The sequence below is a fragment of the Heptranchias perlo genome, chromosome 8 (assembly GCF_035084215.1).
Source record: "Heptranchias perlo isolate sHepPer1 chromosome 8, sHepPer1.hap1, whole genome shotgun sequence".
Classification (NCBI taxonomy): domain Eukaryota; kingdom Metazoa; phylum Chordata; class Chondrichthyes; order Hexanchiformes; family Hexanchidae; genus Heptranchias; species Heptranchias perlo.
The window spans coordinates 90229296-90249878 of record NC_090332.1 but is presented as its reverse complement, the minus strand read 5'-3'; the positions used below and the strand labels follow the sequence as shown (position 1 = coordinate 90249878).

General features: G+C 41.9%; 1 protein-coding gene across 1 annotated transcript; it reads left to right on the top strand.

The window, feature by feature from the left end:
- The first annotated feature begins 296 nt into the window (after positions 1 to 296).
- LOC137324803 (galectin-related protein-like) lies at positions 297 to 8977 on the top strand. The gene is made up of 5 exons (XM_067989516.1): positions 297 to 606; positions 1805 to 1870; positions 1997 to 2085; positions 3490 to 3667; positions 7720 to 8977. Exons 1-5 carry the CDS (start codon positions 574 to 576, stop codon positions 7861 to 7863), a joined length of 510 nt encoding a protein of 169 aa, XP_067845617.1. The 5' UTR covers positions 297 to 573; the 3' UTR covers positions 7864 to 8977.
- The last annotated feature ends 11606 nt before the right edge of the window (positions 8978 to 20583 follow it).

Sequence of the window (20583 nt, the reverse complement as noted above, 5' to 3'; positions counted from 1 at the left end):
AAATTCTCATCTCCCCCTCTCTGGTTCTTTTACCGATTACCTTAAATCCGCGTCCTCCGGTTCCCGACCCTCCTGCCACCCGGAACAGTTTCTGCTCATTCACTCTATCGAAACCCTTCAGGATTTTTGAAGATTTCTGTTCAATCTCCCCCTTTGCCTGCTCTGTTCCAAGGAGAACAATCCCCAGATTCTCCGCGTTTTGAGTTTGATATAAAATTGTCTGGTTTGAGATTTGTGCTCCAGTTGTGTGTGTGTAAAAAAAATTCCTGAGGAAGGTTAAGAGGATTAGTGGGAAGGTGCTGTTCCATCGTGCGAGGCCATTGCGATTAGTGTTTAGTGCCGGGGGGAGATCACTGAGACGGTGCGGGGAGCGGGGAGCGGCCGCTCTCACTCTCCATTGTGCTCGCTGCTCTTTGCGCCGATTGTCCCGGGCGGTGCAGGCGCCGGGATCAGGCTCGGCCCGGTACCGGGGCACGGGAGGCGGCGGCTTGTTCCGGGCGCTCGGAGCGGATCCTCCCGCCGGCTCGGACACTTTTTTTTTCCCCCCCGCAGCTCACTCGGGCTCTCGACAAGATGGCGGGACCGGCGGCGGCCAGAGACCGCACCGTAAGTGCGCGGCAATGGGCGGGGAAATTATCCGAGTTATTATTATAATTATTATTATTATTGTTGTTGTTGCTGCTGCTTTAAATTCAACGCTGCGGAAACACAAAGCGGCGGCCCCGCGAGCCCAACTCTACCGGGATGCGGAATATCCCCGGGATCCGGGACCGACTCCGGGATCCGGGTCTGAGGGGATCCGGGACCGACTCCGGGTCTGAGGGACTGACTCCGGGATCCGGGACCGAATCCGGGATCCGGGTCTGAGGGACTCCGGGATCCGGGTGTAAGGGACTGAATCCGGACTCCGGGATCCGGGTGTGAGGGACCGACTCCGGGATCCGGGTGTGAGGGACTGAATCCGGACTCCGGGATCCGGGTGTGAGGGACCGAATCCGGACTCCGGGATCCGGGTGTGAGGGACTGAATCCGGACTCCGGGATCCGGGTGTGAGGGACCGACTCCGGGATCCGGGTGTGAGGGACCGAATCCGGACTCCGGGAACCCGGGTGTGAGGGACTGAATCCGGACTCCGGGATCCGGGTGTGAGGGACCGAGTCCGGGTGTGTCGCTGCCTCCTCCCGCTCTGAGTTCACGATTTCCCTCTGGGACTGGGAGAGAAACAATCCGGCCCTTTAAACCCAAAGGTCCCGGGTTATTCCCGGGTTATTCCGCCCCGGCCCCGCTGAGTGGGAAATGTTCCTCTGTTTAATATCAAATTTGATTAATTTCCCGGGAGTTCAGCCTGTGATGAAGAAAATATATTTATCAAAGGCAAATATTGTTCATTGCGACCTGCTGGTGATAAATGCAGAGATTATGTGGAGAATCCATGATTATTTCCCATCACTCAGCTCCCCATTCTTTCTCTGTGTAATGATGTGGAGATGCCGGTGATGGACTGGGGTTGACAATTGTAAACAATTTTACAACACCAAGTTATAGTCCAGCAATTTTATTTTAAATTCACAAGCTTCAGGAGCTCCTGAACATTTACCTGACGAAGGAGGAAGCCTCCGAAAGCTTGTGAATTTAAAATAAAATTGCTGGACTATAACTTGGTGTTGTAAAATTGTTTACAATTCTCTGTGTAAATTACAGAACATTCACCCAATGTAACAGTGAATATTAACGTGTATTTAAAGAGAATGTCACCGATTGTAAAGTACAGATGTGATAATTTTCCATTCCCCTCTTGTTTTAGGCAGTGGATGGAGCACAGCTGAACAACTCACTAACTCCCCATCACTCTGAAGGCATACCACGCTTGGTAAAATAAAACACTTTTTTAACATTTTATCGAAGATTTTCTTGTTGTATGCCATTTACTAAATGTTACTGTACAATTCTGCTCTGCTGTGAGACTTACAAGGACCAATCCCTTACTTTCTTTAAGACTGTTCCTTTTTGTGGTACTATAAAAGGAGGAATGAGACCCGGAAAGAAGATTGTTGTGATGGGGATAGTGGATCCCAACCCGAAAAGGTACCGATCACTAAATACTTACATTTAATATTCAGGAGTGCCAAATTCCAAAAAATAATTGAAGCAAAATTGGAATAATCCCCAACACCATTTTTTTCCCTGCATCTCAAATCATACGTCATGACTTTTACTGGATTATCTGCAGTGGAATGAGAGAATTTCATATAACTTTCAATATGTAAAGTAGAAAAAGAAAGATTTTAACAAGGTGGCGAACGGAATAATGCATAATTTAGGGGTTTAAAATTAAGTGACTTAGGATCTTTTGGAGAAGACTAGCTCTCAAACTGTGAGTTATTCAAAGAGCAGTTAGCAGGCCTAATACTGGAGAAATGATGGTGGAATGTTTATCATAATTCTCATTCGAAATGCTTCTGGTGTCTAACGGAGGCTGTTACAGGTCACGAGACAAAACAGATTTCAGCACAATGCCACAAACAAGTGCAAATTGTTCTGTTTCCCTTTCTTTTGAATAAGTGCTAATTTGTTTTAGACTGTTGTTTTCTACAAGAAACCATTACCAACAATTTGATTTAACTGTGTGAATTTAAAACCTTTTGGGACTGATCTCATATATATTTGCGAAATATCTTAAATATGCAGTCAGCAAAGGAATTATCGACAGAAATTATTCTGTTCAGGCCGCGTTATGTAAGTAAACAAAAATGCAGAACAGCACGTAGGTGGGAAATATTCAAGTTTTGCCACCTGACCTTTAAGACTCATGGTAAGTGCTATTAATATATTTGCTACAATACTGTGCCGTATCAGTAATATGGTTGGGTTGTGGGTTACATTGACTTGTTGCCTCAGTGTGTTTATTTAAACACACTTTTGTTCATCGTAGATTAAAACATCACTGTATGCTGCACTTTACATATGGGACGGCAACACCTCAATTTTAAAATTCTCATCCTTGTTTTCAAATCCCTCCACGGCCTCGCCCCTCCCTATCTCTGTAACCTCCTCCAGCCCCTACAACCCTCCGAGATCTCTGCGCTCCTCCAATTCTGGCTTCATGCACATCCCCGATTTTATTCGCTCCACCATTGGCGGCCGTGCCTTCAGCTGCCTGGGCCCTAAGCTCTTGAATTCCCTCCCTAAACCTCTCCGCCTCTCTCTCCTCCTTTAAGATGCTCCTTAAAACCTACCTCTTTGACCAAGCTTTTGGTCACCTGTCCTAATATCTCCTTATGTGACTCGGTGTCACATTTTATTTGATAATCAAGTTGATTTGATAATCTGTGAAGCACCTTGGGACATTTTACTACGTTAAAGGTGCTATATAAATGCAAATTGTTGTTGTTGTTGTTGAGATAAACAGTTCACTTCATTTCGAGGCTTTTGTAGGTTAGAGAAGGTTTTTTCTGACTGAAGTTTGTTTTCTTGACATCTCTGTTGAAGCTTTGAAATCAGTCTCTGCTGCGGAGACTCAGACGTGCCCCCAGCTGATGTCGCTGTTGAACTGCAGGCGAGATTTCCTGATCACCAGTTCGTCAGAAATGCTTTCGTGTCTGGAGAATGGGGAGAAGAGGAAACGCCCATTCCATACTTCCCCTTCATCCCAGACCAACCGTTTAGGGTGAGTAGATATTTTAAATACACTTGGAGCACTGTGCACCGTTCTGATCTCCATCTTATAAAAAGGATATAGAGGCAGTGGAGAAGGTGCAAAAAAGATTTACAAGGATGATACCAGAACTGAGAGGTTATAACTATCAGGAAAAGCTGAACAGGCTGGGGCTGTTATCTCTAGAAAAGAGAAGGCTGAGGGGTGACCTGATAGACGACTTTAAGATTATGAAAGGGTTTGATAGGATAGATGTAGAGAAAATAATTCCACTTATGGAGGAGACCAAAACTAGAAGCCATAAATATAATTCGAGAAACTTCTTTACCCAGAGAGTGGTTAGAATGTGGAACTCGCTCCCACAAGGCGAATAGCATAGATGCATTTAAGGGGAAGCTGGATAAACACATGAGGGAGAAAGGAATAGAAGGATAGGCTGACAGGGTGAGATGAAGTAGAGAGGGAGAAGGCTCGTGTGGAGCATAAACACTGGCATGGACCTGTTGGGCCGAATGGCCTGTTTCTGTGCTGTACATTCGATGTAATCAAAAGTTAATGCTCAGCTTGGGAGGAGTAAGAAGGGGAGATGAGAGAGGTGGGCTACGTGTTTTCTGAGAGGATTAAAGAACATGTATTAACTGTATAAATTTCAAGATATAACTTGGATGGCATGGTTAATCTATTGTTTCATTTAGTGCATTTAAGTTAATAATTTGTAATAGGTTTCATTTTTTAAGATGTGAATTATATTACCTTGGACTGTCAGATTTTGACACTTATCCATTGCAGTTGTAATTAATCCTTAGAACACAAGATAATTCTGGATGATGGAAGCCATCTTAGTTCAGAAAAACCCTAAAGTCTCCCCATTGCCGAATCCAGTTGGTTCTCAAATGAGTCCAAGGTTTTCACCTCCACTGCTCTATCTGGAAGTCGATTCCATGGATTGATAACTCTTTCTGTGAATGAGAACTTGCTGATAGCAGTCTTAAGTTTGCCTTTTGCTGGTATCAAATAATGATAAAATGTCACCCGCACATTTTGAGAGCAAGTGCTCACTTGTGTACTGATACTCCCGTGCTAATTTTACAACCGCCTTTGCTGCTACTGACCAAAATATTTCTGTGATGTGTTGGGTGTTTAAAAAGTCTGGAGGTAGATTAGTGGAGACACATACTCCCCATTTGCAGTGGATAATACAAGGATGTAATTTAGAGTAATTGGTAAAAGAACCAGAAGTGACATGAGGAAAAAAAAATTACGCGGCGAGTTGTTCTGATCTGGAACGCGCTGCCTGAAAGGGCGGTGGAAGCAGATTCAATAATAACTTTCAAAAAGGAATTGGATAAATACTTGAAGGGTAAAAATACGCAGGGCTATGGGAAAAGAGCAGGGGCGCGGGATTAATTGCATATCTATTTCAAAGAGCTGGCACAGGCAGGATGGGCCGAATGGTCTCCATCCGTGCTGTATCATTCTGTGATTCTATGAATGTAATCATTGCTAAGGGGATTTGTCAAACACCACTGGAGAGAGGCAAGGCTGCTTCACATGACTGCTTATAACAGTTCCTTTTAACATTCATAGAATTGTCTGTGGGGCTGAGATTCCCACTTTTTGTGGTATCTTTTCCCTTTCTCTTTCTTGGTTCTCCTTTAGCCAACGTAGAACTCTCAGCCAAGGGAACTAGCAGGCAATACATTCTGAAGCACCCCTGACGATGCCACTTTGAAAGTGGATGTGAGGATGTATGTGTAAATTCATAGAATTTCGTAGTACAGAAGGAGGCTATTTGGCCTATTGCGCCTACACAGACTCTCTGAAAGCGCTGTCCATTTAGCCCAGTCCCCTGCTCTTTTTCAGTCGCTTTTAAATCTTTTTCAAATATTTACCTGCTTCCCTTTGAAAAGCTATTATAGATTCTGCTTTCACCACATTTTCTGGTGAGACATCCCATTTCTTGACAACCCGCTGTATAAAAACTTTTCTTCTAATCTTCATTCTTTTGATCATTTTAAATTTATGCTCCATCACTGACTTAACGACCAGCGGAAATAGTTTTTCTCTAATCAAAACTCCTCAATTTTGAACATCTCTATCAAATGTCCTGTTCTAGTTTTTAAAAAAAAAATAACCCCAGTTTTTCTAGTCTCTCCTGATAAATAAAGTCTCTCATCCCTGGTAAAATGTCTTTTTGTATTCTCTCAAAGCACCCAAAAACTGTCGACTGTGTCATAACTAATGATGGCAAGGTGTGCCCAACCAAAAATGAGCTAGCGATGAGGCTGTATTTTTAAGTCACTGTACATATACATGTACAAAACTGAATTTCTTGCACACGTGCAATGTTTTGAACACCAGACCTTTGCTGTTCGGATTCCATCTATCAAAATTATCAAGTAGTTATCTCCAAAACTGGACTGTCCCATTCAGAGGTCCTCTCGTTTCCTGTGGCCCCCCTCCCCGTGACAGCGTCGTAAAGATCCCTAACTCAACATTTGGAGGGTGGTAGGATGTGGTTTTTATGCCCATCACTTCATGGTGAAGTCCCACGTTGTGTGACAGCGTACAAAAATATGATTAAAAAGCAAAACTTATTTTTAAATTATTGTTCAGGTGAAATACGTTTAGACAACCAAAAAGTGAAAAGGGGCACATGTGTTTGAGTGAGAGCCCACTTTGGACCAAGGTGGCAAAAGACTGAAAAGTGGTGGAGAGCTGGGAGTGCAACTACGGTGGTGTATTGTGTGAGAAGGAACAGGAGTGATGAAGCAACATATATTGCAGGGAGAAAAAAATTCTAAAGTGAATTACCATTTAAGAGGAGCCTTGTAATGGAAGATTACTAAAACTAGAAAATATTTACATAACTACCAGAAATACCGTGGATTGTTAACCATAAGTGACATTACTTAGCTTTGAAGTTATATTCTTCAAAGGCGCCTCCTGCTAAAATACTGGAACCATTTCAGATCAAAATTTGAATACATTTTGTACATCCTTATGTTATTCATTATCAGCCAAATGAGTCTTGTAAAGTCGTGAGACACAGGTTCCAAGTATTAAACTTCGCTAATACTCTAAAAATTGAGTTACTGAATAACTTATTAACATATGGGCTACATAACTGCTTGTAGAGGAATTGACTTTACAGAAAGACAGTTCCCAGCCGAGTATTTACATAGCTCACGTGATGCTAAGATGCAAAAACCTTGAGAGTCAATTAACACTGGAGGACTGGTGTAACATCACACACACACTCCCTAACATATACTGTGACACCACAATGGCATCTGCCCAGATGCTGATATAGTGATTTATCCATGATGGTTTATCAGTCTTTGAAATAGTTTAAATTAAAAATAAATATTAATTTTGAAAATAATAGCTTATCTCAAATAAGTGTAACTCGTTCTTTTTTTCTATACAATTATACAAGACTGTTAAAAATGGCAGGTGGTTACTGAGTGATACGGACAGGAAGCTGGGCAGGAAATACAGAATACCATGGTATTCAGGACAGGGGAAATATTTTAAAATAAAGTTTAAAATTCATGACAACTTATTGAATTTGGTGCAGTTCTTAAGTTATTTTTTCCCCCCTTTCTTGCCTGCACTCCTTAAAGGCATTGTCAGCCCTGATACTGACCTAAGTGGCCATTTCTCATGTGAGCCCAGACAGTCAGTTTTGGTCGGCCATTCAACCATGGAAAGCATCATAGCTATGATTGATGTGGCTCTCACTCAATATCCACACACCTGCACTTTCCAACATAGGTCACTAGATAGCAATCAGGAGTAGGGACCATAAGTGGGCTCGGCAAATCAGACCTGGCATGTTCCTAGTCTGTATGACTTAGTACAACACTAGTTAGTGCTTTTATCCACTGTTGTTGAGGGAACTTACATTTTTTATAGGTATAGATACTATACTGGATTAAAATAGCACGGTGTAGGAGCTAATATTTTATGTGTTTAAAATCTGGATAAATGTGCCGTATCTTAAAGTTGTTTTGATAATCACACTTTACCAAAGGCTATTTATTTATTTCCATGATTTACAGCTTGAGATGCACTGTGAATACCAGCGATTCCGCATATTCATCGATGGACATCAGCTGTTTGATTTTTGCCACCGTGTTGAAAATTTTTCGGCGATTAACATGATAAAAATTATCGGTGATTTGCAGCTGACCAAACTTGGTTAAATGTTATTGTGATTATTAGGAGGAACTGTGACCTTTCCTGCTTTAGGTCAAAGACTCGCCATCACACATGTGTGGCAGTCCCAGCAGGGTCTGAGCTGCTATAGTTTCAGTCTCCATTGTCTGTTGTGTAAAAGGAAGAATTGAACCATTGTTTGACATTGGCATTGTAATTGATCCGGGTAATTGGTCATTTTGGGGAAATGCTTGCGGCGACAAATAAAATCCAGTTAGCGACAGTCCTGACACTGCAAGAATGATTCATTCTGGCAACTACACGTCTGGAGTGGTCACACAGAAAGGGTGGGGGATGGGAAGGGGGATGAAGGGGGCAGTGAATTGAATTGAATAATTTCTGTGTTGTTTGCACCATGCTCTTCATGATGTGATTCTGCACTTAAATGACAGCACAAGTAATGAAAAAATATATATTTAAAAAAAGACAAATAGTCAGGGTATTGTCCAGATTGTAAATTGTATACTTTTTGCACACTGTAAAATGGATGGCGTTGGTTTGTGCTATTTGACACTACATACCTATTTATCTCTATCATGCCTTTTAGTCTAATGAATTATTAACCATCTCCTATAGAGAATGTTAGAAAATGAATGTATCAGATGTTTAGATTGTTTCTGTAAATTTAAAGTATATTTCTTGAAACTCATAGTTTATTAATAATTTTATAGATTGAAGCAATAAAATTGTAGGTGTTTCTATAAATAAATTAAGTAATCACTTAAAAAAGCAAATAATATAATCCATAATGCTCTTCATAGAATTCTTATTCCTAGAAAATATATTGCAATTTATGCTTCAATATGCTTTAGATTTATCCTGCTGAATTAAACTGTAATTTAGTGCACTCGATATAGAAGGAACTGCTTTTACTAATACTGCCATCAGTTATATTATAACTAACATAATATTTCACAAGGTAGCATTTTCTAAATGTAAAAAAAAACTAATTCAAAAGGAAACTACATTATCTGATATTTTGCTGGATTTCATTGACCATATCAGTAAACCCAGAGATATACAATGGCCTAAAGTTTGTTTTCAGCTGTTATTATTTGACAATGTAAAGACCAGACAAATAAAACAGACTCAGAGAACTGACCGATGTAATCAGAGATTAGTGGTATGTTTTATGACAAAATAACTTCAGATCAGAGTATTGACATATTATAGATATTGTGGCAGAAGATGGCAAGTTAATTTCATGAACATTGCATTCAAGGTATTTGTATGACAATGTATTGGGAACAAATATTTTGGCATTATCTGCTCATTTTTCATGTTTATGTGTTGTTGCATTTGTCAAAACTGCATTTTCCACAAATTCTTCTGTATAACCTGTGTACACATATATGTCTATAAGTTTTGCTACTGTGGTAAAGTGGTCTGATGTTTGGTGAATTTGGTTTGATTTTGATGAAACTGACATTGGTGCCCCATATAGGAAATATCAATATCATGGAAATCCTGGCTAAAAATGACCTCCTCATGATATGTTCATTGGAATAACAGCAAAGTATGCAGCTTAATTATTACATTATTCAATATCTTTTTTCTACTTCTCCAATACTGCAATTAATGTACACGGCAGATACTTTGACAAATGCATCAATGAGGATTTACATGTCTCCATACAATGTAATTTATCAAGCAAAGATGCCTTTCAAAATGTAATGCTGTTATGAATATTGTGCTCTTAATTTTGAGATCAATCTATAGCAGAATTTTTTTTTAAAATTGTAATTTCCCCATACTTTCTCTCTCTCTCCCTCCCCCTCTCTCCCTCCCCCTATCATTATAGTCCCCTTTTTCCATTGAGTCCTCCCTGGGTAAACTACGGATGGAATGCAAACTACCCATGGTTGATCTGATGTGGGAGTGGAATCCCTACCGAATCAGATACCTCTCCTCCAAATGGCTTGATTAAAAGTAGAACCCCCAGGGCAGTGTTATCACTAATCTTTTGTCAAGGGTAGGGGCTGCCCTTTTCCTCATGTGGAGATGCCGGTGATGGACTGGGGTTGACAAATGTAAGGAATCTTACAACGCCAGGTTATAGTCCAACTGTTTTATTTGAAAATCACAAGCTTTCGGAGGCTTTCTTCTTCGTCAGGTGAGCGAGTGTGGGATTCCATGAAGGTTACCGCATTTATAGTCAGAGAACAATACCTGGTGATTACAGATAATCTTTCCAACTGCCCATTGTCAAGGCAATCAAAGTGTTCAGACAGAGTGATGTTACCTACAGGACCACCGAATACACAAACGGCCAGAACACAAAACAGAGAGAGAGAGGGAGAGAAACATCCGAGAGGAAGAGAAAGACAGAGAATGACCCGTTGTGTTAAAAACAGATAACTTTTTTTCGCTGGTGGGGTTACGTGTAGCATGACATGAACCCAAGATCCCGGTTGAGGCCGTCCTTATGGGTGTGGAACTTGGCTATCAATTTCTGTTCAACGATTTTGCGTTGTCGTGTGTCTCGAAGGCCGCCTTGGAGAATGCTTACCCGAAGATCGGTGGCTGAATGTCCTTGACTGCTGAAGTGTTCCCCGACTGGGAGGGAACCCTCCTGTCTGGCGATTGTTGCGCGGTGTCCGTTCATCCGTTGTCGCAGTGTCTGCATGGTCTCGCCAATGTACCATGCTCCGGGGCATCCTTTCCTGCAACGTATGAGGTAGACAACGTTGGCCGAGTCACAGGAGTATGAACCATGTACCTGGTGGGTGGTGTCCTCTCGTGTGATGGTGGTATCTGTGTCGATGATCTGGCATGTCTTGCAGAGGTTGCCGTGGCAGGGTTGTGTGGTGTTGTGGACACTGTTCTCCTGAAAGCTGGGTAATTTGCTGCGAACGATGGTCTGTTTGAGGTTGGGTGGCAGTTTGAAGGCGAGTAGTGGAGGTGTGGGGATGGCCTTAGCGAGGTGCTCGTCGTCATCGATGACGTTGAAGGCTGCGGAGAACATGGCGTAGTTTCTCCGCTCCGGAGAACAGCGTCCACGACACCACACAACCCTGCCACGACAACCTCTGCAAGACATGCCAGATCATCGACACAGATACCACCATCACACGAGAGGACACCACCCACCAGGTACATGGTTCATACTCCTGTGACTCGGCCAACGTTGTCTACCTCATACGTTGCAGGAAAGGATGCCCCGGAGCATGGTACATTGGCGAGACCATGCAGACGCTGCGATAACGGATGAACGGACACCGCGCAACAATCGCCAGACAGGAGGGTTCCCTCCCAGTCGGGGAACACTTCAGCAGTCAAGGACATTCAGCCACCGATCTTCGGGTAAGTGTTCTCCAAGGCGGCCATCGAGACACACGACAACGCAAAATCGTCGAACAGAAATTGATAGCCAAGTTCCGCATCCATGAGGACGGCCTCAACCGGGATCTTGGGTTCATGTCACGCTACACGTAACCCCACCAGCGAAAAAAAAGTTATCTGTTTTTAACACAATGGGTCATTCTCTGTCTTTCTCTTCCTCTTGGATGTTTCTCTCTCTCTCTGTTTTGTGTTCTGGCCGTTTGTGTATTCGGTGGTCCTGTAGGTAACATCACTCTGTCTGAACACTTTGATTGCCTTGACAACGGGCAGTTGGAAAGATTATCTGTAATCACCAGGTATTGTTCTCTGACTATAAATGCAGTAACCTTCCATGGAATCCCACACTCGCTCACCTGACGAAGGAGAAAGCCTCCGAAAGCTTGTGATTTTCAAATAAAACAGTTGGACTATAACCTGGTGTTGTAAGATTCCTTGCCTTTTCCTCAGCTAACACTGGGACCTGGCGGAGCTGTGGGCAAATATACACTTACCTGGAGCTGTGGGCAGACTCATGTCGCACGTACATGAAGCATGTTTTAAACTTTCGAAGACTGGAAGCTGGACTTCTACTGTCTTATTTCAATTACAAAAATTATTGGACAGCTAACCCCAAAATTGTACGGTCCAGTTCACATCAGGCTAGGTAACTACCCTAATTGAGGGCTCCAGATCAATATATTTCTTGAGGATTACTTCCTGAAATGCTCAACACACAGCGTCTCAGAGTGACGGGACACAGGTTTGAGTCTGAAATTCCCCACACTAAATTCTTGATTTCAATCATGACATTGTTGGGCATTTGCTTTAAAAAATGGCCAGGAACTTCCCGACAGAAAGGGAAAGAAAAAATACACTTTAGGAGCAATACTTTTTTTAATAAGGTTCTTTTATTTGCATTTTGTTGGAGAGCAAGAAATGAGAGAGAATCCCGGCTTGAACAACAGCTCCTTGCGGCAGAGCCTAGGAACAGAGGGCCAGAGGTACCTGGAGCAGCAAGTGTGCTGAGGCCCAGAGGAGATGTGGAGGTTGGCTGCAGAGGACTCCTGGACAATATTGTGAATACCATAGCCCTAGGGGATGCTCGTGTTTTGTAAACTTATAGCTGCCTGTCTGCTCCAAAAATATATTTGTTTAATAATTTGAAGACTGAAGGTATCTTTTTAACATTTTTATGTCTTTTATTAAAAATGTTTTCTAAATTGATATCAATTGTTTTTTAAAAAAAGCTGACTATTACATAGAATGTACAGCACAGAAACAGGCCATTCGGCCCTATAGGTCCATGCTGGTGTTTATGCTCCACACGAGCTTCTTCCTCTAACCCTATCAACATATCCTTCAATTCCTGAACATGACTAAATATGGTAAGAACACGACATGCAAAGTTGTGTCTGAGTATAAGTCACATCCCCTGTCTTTTACCATGACTGTACAAGTTAGTATCGGTTTAAGCCAATGCTCTTTACTTGGGTATTGCCTCTATACTTTCACCACCACAGTGGTGCATAGTGTGTTTTGAACAAGAAAACATTTTTCATTAACAAAATCACTATCAGTGGCCCAAGTCTATCAAATGGTGTTTTCTCAATTCTTTTTTGCTTTGTGCACCACAAACAAGTTGTGTCAACACTGCACTTCTGCATGATGTTTCCCCTCCTGTGATACATTTAATTTCCATTGTATCATGAAGGAGGAATCAGGCGATAATAATATATCATCTGAGGCAACACTTGTTGTGTTTTGTTAATGGTTTGTTAACGATCACCATGCTGGAAAACACTCTGGGGAGTATATGATTTTTTTTAAAGTTCATCAGATGTATAGAAGACCTTGATCTTTTACTCTGGGGTGGAAATGTGGTTTGTACTGCACTCTGCTTTCTTCCCTCCCCTTTGAAGGTTTCATGGATACTGGTCACCATCGATCTTCACATGTAAGTCTAGATAATGTCAGGATATTTGACAATCAGCAGGCAGGGGGATGAAAACCATGCCTGATCCAGCCCTCACCATACGCTGCTTTCCAGCAGGCATCACTCGACAGCAGCCAGGCGGGAATGCTGGCTGAGTTCCCCTAGCCCAAGGCTGTTTAGGCCATTTGCAATGCATTATCCCCCATCCTGGCTAGGATTAGCTGTTTCAGCAGACAGGTCTAAAACTTGGGTATTACCTGGTCTATATTGCTTAATATCCCACACTGATTAGTGTCGTTACCAATTCATATAGTACCTTATCCCAACTGTGGGGCAATCCTCAGCACTTCATATCAATGAAATACTTCTGAAGTGTAGTCACTTTGTTAAGTAGGCAAATTCAATAGTTAATTTGCAGACAGCTATGTCACCAAACAGCAAATGAGATGGATGACTAGTTAATCTGCTTTTTATTGGTGGCTGCAGGTGGAATATTGGCCAGGACACCAGGAGAACTCCCCTGCTCTTATACAGTGTCATGGAATCTTTTACATCTAATTGGACAGGCAGACATGGCATTGTGTTAATGCCTTGTCTGAAAGATAGTACCTCCCACAATGCAGCCTCCCTCAGTGCTGCACTGTTCTAGAGTGAAGCTCGAAACCACAAACTAATGACTCGGTAAAGAGTGCTCCAACTGAGCCAAACTGACACTTGAAAGTACCTTACAAACTGATGCCTATTTAATCAGGATGAGAAATGGTATTTTTGCACTTCATCCAGCAATGTTATTGTATCTTCAAAGTATTCATTGATACTATAAATCACAGGTTTAGAGTCTGTATATGTTAGGGCACTGACTCGTGATCAGGTTTGCTTAACAATCCATCGAGACACTCCCAAATTTTAGTAATACCAGCTTGACTGGCTCCTTTGCGCGATAGGGTGTTTTCCAAGTGCGGTTTCTGTTAGTTTCAGAAGCTCTTGTCTACACGTGGGTGTGTAGCTCTTGAGCAAATCTCTGCTAAACTCCTTAATCCAAGAACTGTGGTTTTTGAACAGAGCTATTTTGTGTGGTGCAACACAAAATGGGCAAGGATTTCTGTCATCATACCTGCAATAATTTCGCTGTAATGAAAGTACTTACCAAGAACTAAGAGGGCATAAGGAGAGAGAAAAAATAAACCCAGAGAGATGAGGCAGAAAAAAGAACAGAAAGACTGAGAGGAAAAACAAGGGGAAGGAATCACAAAGAAACGGAAAGATGAAACTGAGAAAGATGTTCACATCCATTTTTAAAAAAAAGACCCTGAAAGGTACAGTACACAGATGCTCGAACCCACGTTACCACTTTGATGGGATATGATTCATGACAACAATTTACACTGGCACATTTCGGATCTTTGTCATGCTTCAGTGAAAGAAAATTAGCAGCGTCTCGGTGATCCTCCGCAGGGGTGAAAATCAGCACTGCACATCACTCAGCATTTCTCAACTCATCATCTATTCAATGTTCAATTTACTGGGAATTATACATTCCACCCCTGCAGGTGAAGGAGCTGTGTGCATTGTTTTAGAGAAAGACAAGTACATACAAATCATTGTTGCTCATCTAAACTAAATCCAAAAGATGACTCAGCTCCTCACTCTATTGAATGTTTTAAGGTATGAAAAATAAACTCACAAGATAATTAATGGGGTTGTGTCATCAGAAGATTCTGATAGGGTCTTTCTTACTAATGGGATAAAAATTATATTTCATAGTTCCCATTGCATATCGGGGAAGTCATGTCTGACAAATTTGCTTGAGTTCTTTGAGGATATAACGTATAGGGTGGATAAAGGGGAACCAGTGGACGTAGTGTATTTAGACTTCCAGAAGGCATTCGACAAGGTGCCACATAAAAGATTATTACTTAAGATAAAAAAATCACGGGATTGGGGGTAACATTCTGGCATGGGTGGAGGATTGGTTATCGAACAGGAAGCAGAGAGTTGGGATAAATGGTTCATTTTCGGACTGGCAACCAGTAACCAGTGGTGTTCCACAGGGGTCGGTGCTGGGTCCCCAACTCTTTACAATCTATATTAACGATTTGGAGGAGGGGACCGAGTGCAACATATCAAAATTTGCAGATGATACAAAGATGGGAGGGAAAGTAGAGAGTGAGGGGGACATAAAAAACCTACAAGGGGATATAGACAGGCTGGGTGAGTGGGCGGAGATTTGGCAGATGCAATATAATATTGGAAAATGTGAGGTTATGCACTTTGGCAGGAAAAATCAGAGAGCAAGTTATTTTCTTAATGGCGAGAGACTGGAAAGTACTGCAGTACAAAGGGATCTGGGGGTCCTAGTGCAAGAAAATCAAAAAGTTGGTATGCAGGTGCAGCAGGTGATCAAGAAGGCCAACGGAATGTTGGCTTTTATTGCTAGGGGGATAGAATATAAAAACAGGGAGGTATTGCTGCAGTTATACAGGGTATTGGTGAGACCGCACCTGGAATACTGCATACAGTTTTGGTGTCCATACTTAAGAAAAGACATACTTGCTCTCGAGGCAGTACAAAGAAGGTTCACTCAGTTAATCCCGGGGATGAGGGGGCGGATATATGAGGAGAGGTTGAGTAGATTGGGACTCTACTCATTGGAGTTCAGAAGAATGAGAGGCGATCTTATTGAAACATATAAGATTGTGAAGGGGCTTGATCGGGTGGATGCAGTAAGGATGTTCCCAAAGATGGGTGAAACTAGAACTAGGGGGCATAATCTTAGAATAAGGGGCTGCTCTTTCAAAACTGAGATGAGGAGAAACTTCTTCACTCAGAGGGTGGTAGGTCTGTGGAATTTGCTGCCCCAGGAAGCTGTGGAAGCTACATCATTAGATAAATTTAAAACAGAAATAGACAGTTATCTAGAAGTAAAGGGAATTAGGGGTTATGGGGAGCGGGCAGGAAATTGGACATGAAGCTGAGTTCGGATCGGTCAATGCCCTGTGGGTGGCGGAGAGGGCCCAGGGGCTGTGTGGCCGGGTCCTGCTCCTACTTCTTGTGTTCTTTAGATTTGTGGTTGGGATCAGATCAGCCATGATCTTATTGAATGGCGGAGCAGGCTCGAGGGGCCGATTGGCCTACTCCTGCTCCAATTTCTTATGTTCTTATGTTCTTATCCCATGTTTCCTTCTAATTCCCTGTGAGAAAAGTATATAAATATTGTAGCTCCCACAAGACTTAACGGAGTCAATGCACCATTGATGTGTGAATCTTGAAGACCACACCCTGCAGTTTTAGGAAGGATTCGTATCATAGTAGGTACAGCCTACTATGGAGGCCATTTGGCCCATTGTGCCTGTGCCGGCTCTTTGAAAGATCTATCCAATTAGTCCCATTCCCCCTGCTCTTTCCCCATAGCCCTGTAAATTTTTTCACTTCAAGTATTTATCCAATTCTCTTTTGAAAGTTATTATTGAATCTGCTTCCACTGCCCTTTCAGGCAGCGCATTCCAGATCATCACAACTCGCTGCGTAAAAACAATGTTTCCTCCGATCACCTTAAATCTGGTTACCGACCCTTCTGCCACTGGAAGCAGTTTCTCCTTATTTACTCGATCAAAACCGTTCATGATTTTGAACACCTCTATCAAATCTCCTCTTAACCTTCTCTGTCCTAAGGAGAACAATCCCAGCTTCGCCAGTCCAGTTTCTTCATAACTGAAGTCCCTCATCCCTGGTACCATTCTAGTAAATCTCCTCTGCACCCTCTCTAAGGCCTTGACATCCTTCCTAAAGTGTGGTGCCCAGAATTGAACACAATACTCCAGCTGAGGCCTAACCAGTGTTTTTATAAAAGTTTAGCATAACTTCCTTGCTTTTGTACACTATGCCTCTATAAATAAAGCCCAGGGCACCATATGCTTTTTTAACAGCCTTCTCAACTTGTCCTGCCACCTACAAAGATTTGTCTATGTGCACCCCCAGGTCTCTTTGTTCCTGCATCCCCTTTAAAATTGTACCATTTGGTTTATATTGCTTCTCCTCATTCTTCCTACCAAAATGCATCACTTCACACTTCTCTGCATTAAATTTCATCTGCCATGTGTCTGCCCATTTGACCAGTCTGCCTATGTCCTCCTGAAGTCTGTTACTATCAGTTTTATTTTTTATTAATTCTTTTTATTTAGTTAGGCCACAGGTGAATATTATGTGCAGTTTTAGGCATCCCATTATAGGAAGATATAAAAGCTAATAGAAAAAGTGCAGTGTAGATGGACTAAAATGCGAACAGGATAAGAGTTAAAGCTAAGGCTTTTTTCACAAGGACTGAGAAGGTTAAGGGGTGACTTGCTAACAATTTTTAAACTGCTTACACACTGCGCCTGGATTTTAAATAACTATCAAACCGAAACAAAATAAAAATGCTTTATTTTTTGACAAAATATTTTTCTCACAACATTGTTGAAGAAGAGTTCTTAAGTTCTTTTAAAATGGAATTAGATAGTTGCTTGAAATAGAGGAATATTAAAGAGTATGGGAAGCAAACAGGAGAGGAGGAACAATATCGTCACTCCTGATTGTCCAGATGAGGCAGTGATTCAGTAATTATCTTGTTACTGTACGTCAGCAAGTGTTCTTGGAATATTAAATCTTCTAATATTGATTTAGAGAAGTATACAGAACCACAGACAATTTTTAAATTAAATTGGTAATATTTTCTCTCTACAAGATCACAAGACAGATACAGATGAGGGAAGCCATTTTAGCTAATCTATCCAGAATAAAAGAACTGCATTGCCAAGAACTAACTAACTCTTGAAGGTTTTCTCTTCCACTAATCTACCCGGAAAACTAGTCTGTTGTCGATCAGTCGTTGTGTGAACAAATTGTTGCTGACATCTGTCATATAACTTTCCTGACACCATTTGAACCTAATATCCCCTTGTTCTAATATACTGGTATCTTGAAATCGTGCTCCAGATTAAGTATACCAATTAATATGTTGTATATTTTAGTAAGATCCCCTCTCTGTGGCTTCCTTTCAAAGATAAAGAGCTCTGTTTTCCAAGTCATTCTTCATAAGTCGCTCATTTGATGCTACAAATCAGCTTCATGGTTCATCTCTGCATCACCTCAATGGCTTGAGTGTTTCTCTTATATCTTGGTGACCAAAACTGACCACAGTCCTGGCCATGACACATAACACTTTTATCTTGACATCTTCAGACACCTAAATAATTGACCTAACAATATAGATTAGCATTCTGTTTACTGTTGTTGATTACTGCTCCACAGACATTTGACAAGTTAAGTGCCAAAACTACTATCATATCCAGAACCCCTAACACTTCACTTTGCTTTTATCTATATTGAATTTCATCTGCCATCGATTTGCTGAATTGCAGATTTTATCCTAGCTCCTTTCAGTTTCAGTAACCCTTCATGAGAAACTTTAACTTTATCCATCTGGGATGTAATTTCCTAAAAACACCGACATGGACAAGTTGGGCTGAGTGGCCTGTTTCTGAGCTGTACATCCCATGTAGGTCGATATAGATTCAATTTTAGTAGCACCTCTATCACCACTGACAACGTAGCATCAGGTTACACCTGATTACCTTTGGACACTTCTGTGTGTTTGGATACAGTAGGATAGAATTCTAGGTCACCTGCACCAGTTGGGCTCATTTAAATGGACCCAGTGAGCTACGGACATCACTAGGCAACTTTTCCGATTCAGGCCGGCCCAATATCGAGCGGCCCGGCAGCTGCCTGGGAGGGGTAGAGGGGGGTCCCTATTGTGGGTAGAAGTCTGGGGCAGTAGTGGCCCAGATTATTTTTGTGGGGCCCGCTCCTGCTCCTCGAGGCCTCACAAAAAATAATTTAAAACTTACTTTTCTAGGGCTTCTTTGGTTCCATTGCCAGTGGAACTGGTCAGAGAGGAATGGTTCAATCCTAAAATAGCAATCAGAGTCCTGTGTACATCGTAGGACCCCCTATTTGCATAATAAAAGGGGCCTACCACCTGAAGCAGGCGGGCACTTCAGCTCCACTGCATGTTAGACCTGTCCCCATTCTCTTGAGAACTATTTTCTTTATATCTGGTAAAAAAAATCCTCTTTTTAAGGTTAATTTGTGTATGAAGGTCTTGATTAAGTCATTTGAGTTTCATTAACCATACACCTATTTTTAATCCACGGCATCCCGGTCCGTCAGTAGAGATGTCTCTGAACTACATTTATTCCTTCCTACCTAGCAGCATCCCCCAATCAAGTCTTTCCAAATCCTCTCTCATTCTTGAAAATTTCACCCTCCTGAAATCTGACACTATCATTAAATTATCTGCGGCTGTAATTTGTCCAACCAATTGAAATCTGATGATGCTGTGATCATTGTTGCCCAGGTGTCCCTGGACATAGTCAGACACCATTGCAGTCACTACTAAGGACTAACTCCAATGAGAAATATTTCAGCCCTGCTTCTCTCAAGACTTGGCCGACCCCTCATCAGACCACTGAATAACTGGGTAATTAAAATCTCCCATAACACACAGTACTGGGTCGATTTTAACTTGCCAAAATCAGCGTTAGCGCAGTGGTAATAGTCTCACAATGGACGGTCTGCAGCCACTTTCACAAGGGCCTATCGCTGGCCGGCTGAAGTACCCGCCTGCTTCAGGTGGTAGGCCCCTTTTATTATGCAAATAGGGGGTCCTACGATGTACACAGGACTCTGATTGCTATTTTAGGATTGAACCATTCCTCTCTGACCAGTTCGACTGGCAATGGAACCAAAGAAGCCCTGGAAAAGTAAGTTTTAAATTATTTTTTGTGAGGCCTCGAGGAGCAGGAGCGGGCCCCACAAAAATAATCTGGGCCACTACTGCCCCAGACTTCTACCCACAATAGGGACCCCCCTCTACCCCTACCAGGCAGCTGCCGGGCCGCTCGATATTGGGCCGGCCTGAATCGGAAAAGTTGCCTAGTGATGTCCGTAGTTCACTGGGTCCATTTAAATGAGCCCAACTGGTGCAGGTGACCTAGAATTCTATCCTACTGTATCCAAACACACAGAAGTGTCCAAAGGCAATCAGGTGTAACCTTAAGTTAAGCATTTCAACTTAGATATAGCATATATTTTCACAGCAATATTTATTATGTTATATCACAGGACTATGTGTATTTTGTTACTCTGTAACGGTCTATGACTTTTATAAATGAATGGAACTTTTTGCAGGAAGTAGTCTGTAAAGTTTGATGCTTTGTATAATATGTAACTCCTTAGACCCCCATCCATCGGATCACAGGCACTTTTTCCGCCTCAAGATTCATTTACTTTATCCTCAAACTTAATAAGTGACAGCATAATTTTAAAAATTGTAAGATGCATTTTTAAATGTTACTCAAACATTTTTATTGCGGTACGAGTGGGTTGTTTGAATGTTCCCCTGTAAACTGCT